General features: G+C 38.9%; 1 protein-coding gene across 1 annotated transcript in view; it reads left to right on the forward strand.

Moving 5' to 3' along the window:
* The window catches only part of LOC137991622 (uncharacterized), a 1,766-nt gene extending 193 nt beyond the window's left edge, over nucleotides 1–1,573 (forward strand). The window contains exons 1-3 of the mRNA XM_068836678.1: nucleotides 1–431; nucleotides 512–574; nucleotides 797–1,573. The exon at nucleotides 1–431 is cut by the window's left edge and continues 193 nt beyond it. Coding sequence (XP_068692779.1) covers nucleotides 1–431; nucleotides 512–574; nucleotides 797–1,573 — 1,271 coding nt within the window. The remainder of the gene's footprint in view (nucleotides 432–511; nucleotides 575–796) is intronic.
* Nucleotides 1,574–7,500: the final 5,927 nt, after the last annotated feature.

Consider the following 7,500-nt stretch of genomic DNA (forward strand, 5'->3'; position numbering starts at 1 on the left):
GTCTCAATGTAACAAGGCACACCAGGATATGTTCGGCTCATTTTAAAGGTGGGCTTGGCCCCACAAAATCAAATCCTGTGCCCACGATATTTGACTTTCCCAAACATCTCCAGCCTAAAATTCACAAAAGTCGTACCAACCCTGATGAGCGGAGACATCGAAATGCAAAACCAGAGTTGAAGAAGGAAATAAATATGGAGCAGTCTGCCTCTTCGAAACAAGATGTTAGGGTGGAAGGAATGGATCTCAGCTCAGACAAAAATAATTGTACCTTTGAAGGAAACAGGAACCCAGATTGTCAGCCGGTATATGTAGATGCTGAGGTGCAAACTGATTTAACAACTTCTGACATACAATTCATGGACGAGTGCAAAGCAAGGCTAGAGAACAAGACTCAGCTGAAGAGAGAGATCTTTTTATTGAGGATGTCTGTAAGGACGATCGGTCCGTCAGATTTTACACTGGAATTCCCTCGTTGACTTGCCTACTTATGGTGTTTAACTTTTTGCAGCCATTTGCTGAAAAAATGAAATATTGGGATGGCAAGAAAAAAACTGCGAGAGAAGCTTATCAGGTTGGTCAATATTTCTTTCATAACGGAGATCAAACAAATCCCAAGGTACCATTCATCATAAAAATTCATTTATCAAATTGGTTTTCAATTATATATTTTCTTTTTTTTCTTATACTATAGATTTCCATAATACTTTAATTTTTAGAAGGGCAACTTGTGCAGAAATAAAAAAATTATTCAAACTTATATCATTTTAATGTAATCCACTTTCTTTTTTTGTAGGAAGAAAAAGACCGAAAGAAGCCAGGGCCAAAACGACAAGTGCCGTTGTTTGCTGAGTTTATTTTAGTTATGGTGAGGCTTAGACTGGGCCTGTTGGTAGGTCACCTGGCTGACATTTATTCACTTTCTAAAGGATCGGTATCTAAAATCTTCACAACCTGGATAAACATGCTCTACCATGTCTTCAAGGACATTCTGATTGCTTGGCCTACAATGCAACAAGTTAGGAGGCATCTACCAAAGAGTTTTGAAAAGTTTCCTCGAACAAGAGTAATTATAGACTGCACAGAAATAAAAATTCAAAAACCCACTGGCCCATCTGCACAAAAAGTTACCTGGAGCAATTATAAAAGCTCAAACACCTTTAATCTTCTAGTCGGAATTTCTCCCACTGGTGCTTTCACATTTGTCTCAAAACTGTGGTCAGGAGGTGTTTCAGACAGACACATCACAATGAAATCAGGTCTCATAGACAAATTGGAACCTAATGATGATTGTACGGCAGACAGGGGTTTTAACATAAGAGATTTGGTCACAAACAAAAGGGCCACTTTGAATATCCCTCCTTTCTCCAAAGGAAAGCAGCTTTCCACAAAAGCGTGTACGAAAACGCGACGTATTGCAGCTGTGAGGATACATGTTGAGAGGGCTATTCAAAGGTTGAAAGGTTTCAAGATCCTTCAGGGTGTTCTGCCGATCACCCTGGCTTCAGTGGCTGATCAAACTGTTACAGTGTGTGCTGCCCTTTGCAACTTAATGAAACCCTTAGTGAAATAATGTCACACTTTAAGTGCTTATTCAGTCACATACACTGTCCTTATGGAATAAAAAAATAGCATTTTGACATTTGCTGATATTTTTTTTTAGCATGACCAGAACTGTTTCTGGTACCGCATGTGCACTTTAACTGCTAATCAGCTTATGCCAAACAAATTAATGTGCCATTGTACAGTTAAACATAGTTACAAAACCCTGAACCACTACAGTTTTGTTCGGGGTAAACCAAATTTAACTCTGGGAAATACTATCTCAGGGAGCATTACTTCTTCATAGAACCCAGTTAGTTTTAGAAGGATTGGTTTCCAGATGTTTTCTTCATATGCTACATGCTGCATGAAGAACTCCTTATTTGTGCCATATGCCATAAAGTAACCCCATTTGTATGTGGTAGAAAACATCTGATGACATAATTGGTAGAAATATTTATGATTCTTGTTGAGAATTAAACTGGATTCATTTTCTGTGCATATTGATTGCTTAACAAGCACGTCTTTAAGGGTTTGTCCTGGCTTAACTTGAATGTATTTCATTTCCAACACACCTGGGTCACTCTGGGTGGGTAAATGAATGATTCTGTCTGGAGTTGCTCCAAGATAACCATGGGACTTGCTGATGAAAAACCCACACTCCTCCAAGGATACACCACTGAAACCTTTCTTGCTCATCTCTGAAATGAAAACTTGTGCAATTTCTTCTTCTTTTTCTAGGCCCTCTCTCATAGCAGTTGTCTGTGGTATGTCTGAGTAGCCCATTACTTCTTTTAAAGCCTTAGTTGGGGAAGTAGTGGGTTTGAGACTGGCAACTCTTTTGCATTTTGAGGCAGAAATGCGCCCCTTCTTAAAGCGATACCAATCTGCACATTTACTTTGTAATCAGGTTTTTTTTTTCAACAATAACTATTTCATCATCTGAAAAACTAATTTTTCTTTTAACAGCTACACAAGCATCCTTGATTTGTTGCAAAGTGGCTCCTTCAGGTAATGGTGAGAGATTTTCAATGCTGTATGGCTCATGTTGGGGTGTCTGTGTATCAGAATGAACATCTAGATTCTCTTGATCTTCAACTGCCTCCTCCAATTGTGGCTCAGCCATAACATGCAAACCCACTGCACTAGCTGTACATTTTAAAAGAAGGCTTCGAAACTCAAGAGCAGGATTTGTTTGTGCCATGTAACTTGGCCGTGGATCAAAGATGGTTGCTTTTGGTTTACATCTACCTTTCTTTTCTTTTCCAATAGTGGCCCTGGTAAAATCCATGTTTTCGACAGGTGTCACTACTTCATGTGTTCTTTTTTTCTTTTTCCACATACACTTTGACCCAGTACATGTAACTACACTGTTCTCGCGAAGAGTTTCTTCAAGGTTTACGAGAGCAGCCCCCACATGTCTACAAGCACCATCAGAACTGAAATAGATTTTAATTCATAATATGAACATTGATTATTTCCTTTTTTGTCTGATTGTTTTTTACAACAATAATGGGATTTTAGCAAAAATGGAAAACCAAATAACAAACTAAAGTCTTAATAAAACAAAAGGACAACAGTTTTTACTAGGTATTGAGCCAGAACTAGAATTATGAGAAAAAAAGTAATCAGATGACAATATTGTGGGCTGTAAAGAACCGATAATAAGATAAAAATGATCAACCTGTCCTTCCTTTTTTTGTTCTTCTTTGTGTATTTAAAAGTATAAGAATATACTTACCCTCCTATACAGGGACAATGAGCTGAGTGAACTGAACCACTTTGCTTTATAAGTAGCCAGCCATCATAGGTTGGCTTATTGTCTATCTGAGTTCTCTCTCGTTCAGTCGGTTTCACGCTGAACTTTATCAGGTGGCATCCACAAAAAAGCGATTTGTTGGTTTGGAGGCTTTGCACATGTCCGTCCCAGTGTAATCTATATCCTTCCAATGATTTGTAAGCTTTCAAACTTTCGTGGTCGTATCCCTCTTTTACGATTAAATATGCGTACATGTCGCCCCAGGTGTAATTCGATAACAGCGAAAAATCTGTTGTCCAGTCCGAATGAAGCGAATAGGGATCGGGAATAGTTCCCTCGTCCGTTATCAACTTCGCAGAAATATCGTTTTGATCCACTTGTTCATCGATGATTTCAATGGCAAGTTCATGAGCTTTATTGCACAAATCCAAAAGTTCATCGCGCCGCTTATTCGCAACACTAATTCCTCGCACTTGCAAATACCTTTTCAACCCCGGAACTTTCATTTGGACGAAATTAGGCTCCATTTTATCGACAAGATTACGGCTGTTTTCATAAACTTGGATATTTTTAACTGTTTTGATAAATGTCAACAACATAAAGCTGGAAAGTTCAATTAGTTTCTTTGCCGCGAAAAATTTTTGCCCGCATTAGCCTCGCTATAATGCACCCGCCCCAGTACGGCCGGGAATACGAAACTTGCCTATTCAATGTAAACTCTCATTGTGGTTTGGCCAGCCGAAATATAGTACACCACTAAAATCAAATCTACGTTATATCGGCTCTTGCTTAAAACATTTAGTTTCTTAACTTGAGCCCGTGATATGGTTACGTGTACTGGTCATGAAAAGAGCAGGACATACATGAAAGAGCGGACGGACGTACGTACGGACGTTCATGGTGTCGTGGCTATAAAACCGAATTTCTCACATCGATGGGTTACCATATTTTCTTAACTATGGTGCTCCTCGCGCGCCGAAAGCGCGCGCGGAGCTCCGTTATGACCTCTTGGTGACTGCTTAAATTGTCTTAATGACCCCCCAACTTGAAAAACAATTGTCTGGAACGGTGCACGTACCACGGGAAACCCAGTGTACCCTCACGTAGGGTCTAGTTTAACATCAAAATAAACGTACTGTATTTTACCTTAAAGACTCTCTGTCGAATGGCATGCTTTGCGCGCGTTTGTTTATGTTTTTATTCTGCTAGATGTAGCCACTCGGGAGAAAATAAGCGACAATTTGTTTCCTTTCCTACAAGCAAACGGAGGAAAAGTTGGCTTGAAGAATAAAAATGTTAATTTCCAATGAATAAAGCAAAGCGCTGCTCAAAGATAATCAAAGATAATCGATTTTCCTAACCAAACGCGGCCCGAGTCGCGACAGCGATTCAAATACTAAACAGATATCCATAAATACTTTTATTGTCTTCGATTCTTGGTTCTTGCAAATTGGCCTGGACGTTTGTTTTTTTCTAACATTATGAAAAAAATACTATTATTTTGTTCGATACAATACAATTTGTGTCAATCAGTTTTAACCGTTGCAATCGAGTCACGCACACAAACAGCTTGCTCATTCTGGTCTATACCAGGAACGTTTGATCCTGACATAAGCTTTAGAAGACAAAATCATTTCAGCCATAGGTTGTCTGGTATAAGATCAATATTTCCTGAACAACTTCCAAAAACAATTAAGAGAAAAAAATTCTAACAGAGAGGAGAACAAATGTTGCTCACTCAGTACAAACAATGACTTCAGCAAATGAAACTGGAAGTCCAGTGATCCCTAACTGACATCCGTGGTTCAGATCTTTGAGGACTTCATTCGGATATATTTCCATGCATGCTGCCATCGTCTCTTCATAACGGTCCATCTGCTCAATTATCCACTGGTGTATTTCATCGTTCCCATGGCGAATTCGCGACCGATATATCAAGAACGATTATCAGCAAGACTACCGATTAGCAATAAAATAAACACATTCAAGGCAAAAAGAATAATAGCACTGTTAATATAATACTAATCCAGCATTAGGTTCGAACAATATGCCTCCGACTGCGATGGATTCAATACATGATAGAGACATACGACGGTCAGCAAAGGTTTCGTGGTCCACGAAACCCACCCGTGGTGCGCAAAGCATGCCGTTCGACAGAGAGTCTTTAAATGTTGTGTGTTGTCGTTCTTGAGGTTCAAGACGATTTGAAGGGTTCGGCGTTGGACGTTCATGCGAGTGTAATAGTAAAGAGACCTAGTCATACCTAGTCCACAGTCCACGTTTCAAACCTGGTCCTGGTCCTCCTCACAACCTGTCCGCATCGACAAAGGTTTCTCTTGTCAGTTTAAAAGTTCTTAACAGCACACACCAGGGCTTTTTTTTAGAGCTGGCTAAAGATTTTCTGCTTACTTTTTCCTCCGGCCCCGCTTCAGCCATTTGATGAGGGCCAGTCTCGTGCTCCTCAAGTTGCCTCGTACATGCCCAAAAAGAAGTCTGGGTAATTCTGCCATTCCGTGACAAAGGAAGGGCCCCGCCTGATTCTCATTTCATTGATTCATTGAGTGTCGTGCCACCCAGTCCTACCAACAAAATGCAGCATACATTGAAGTTTTTAGCTTTCAAAACTTGCCCAACTTGTATCGGTAGGTCCTGGAATTCGTCCACAGAAAGGCCCCAGACCATATGAGACAGATCCCTTTCTTACACACAGTTCGAATTCTGTTCCGCTTTGGTCCATTGAAAGTAAAATTTTGAGCGCTTTAACGTCGTTCAAAAAAGTCATCACATCTTACATATGGTACGGACTAGAGTCGCGTATTACAAGTTTACGCGCGCGCATTGCTAAAGGTAACAAAATGAGAAAATGAACAACGCATTCCCTATAAAACGTCTTGAAACTTGTTAAGAATTATTTCCTATTTGTAATCCAGATGGTTCTTTTGTGGTTTGTTTCTTTTACTTTAATCGTTTAGCATTTCAATCTCAGCCTGTTCCAGGCTGTCAAGGAGAGGAGGAGACCCCAAGAAAGCACCGGGCTTATAAGAGGGGCCCCATCATATGCCTATCATTAATCTAAACTAGTAATAGCTATTGCTAAATGCCAACGAAACAGTCAATATAATACATAGTTTGCAGATTTGTATCAGAGTTCCAAAATACCCAACATTAGTTGTATTTTTCTTTTTATTCCAAAGTACTGCAACTCAGCTTATCTAGTTAGCAATAATACAATCAAGAGATAATCTCTTGTACAATAACTATAGAAATTGCATAATATAGATATAAAAGCTGAAGGTGACGTCAATAGTGCGTCTGTCCTCTAATAGATCATAGGCAAGAACCAATCAAAATGCGATAATAACTTGGGTTATTAAATAAAAATAGATAGATCGATCGACTTTATTTATTCAAGGTCAATTCATCAGTCAAAAATTTACAATTTAAAAAAGAAAACATTATAAACTATCTACATGATAAAAAATATTAAATAAAAATCTGCTTTCCTTTATAAACTATCTACATTATAAAAAATATTAAATAAAAAGCTCCTTTACACGAATACCGTACCCTAAAGTGGGTGACCCGAAAACACTGACCATGGTCCACGGACTGCCTCACGGACCGGTCAACGGACTACCCTTATGGACCCCCTATACGGACCACCTTAAAACAACACAGAATTAAAAATAAATAACAACTGAAAATTTTATCGTATAAACTCTTGTTCTTAGACCATCGTAGCTTCGTTAAGAAAATAACACAAACAGCGGTGATAAACATTGTATTCCAACGCATTTTTATAAAACTTGACATTTCGTATGCTAGTCAACACACATTTTCAAAAGTGACCGTTACAATTTTTAAAAACTATATATATATCGTTTCGTGACTTGGTTTCGTTATAGACGTTTCGTGACTTGGTTACTGTGAAGACCTAAGTAGGGTAACACGATTAAGATATCTTGACTGTAGCTTGAACAGGGTTATTTGATTTGTTTTTATTTTTGTTCAATACATCGTTAATGTTGAACGTGATAACGCCTTGAGGGTAACCATTTTGCAACAGGAGCTTTCTCAGATCTTTAATAGCGGCCTGTAATAAAGATGGCGAGGAGCCAATTCGGAAGCATCGATAGGTGAGAGTGCGGATGAGGTTGATTTTGTACTTGCGAGATGTGAATTAATCCCACTTGGTGTAA

Source organism: Montipora foliosa, chromosome 2 (genome assembly GCF_036669935.1).
Source record: "Montipora foliosa isolate CH-2021 chromosome 2, ASM3666993v2, whole genome shotgun sequence".
Taxonomy (NCBI): Eukaryota; Metazoa; Cnidaria; class Anthozoa; order Scleractinia; family Acroporidae; genus Montipora; species Montipora foliosa.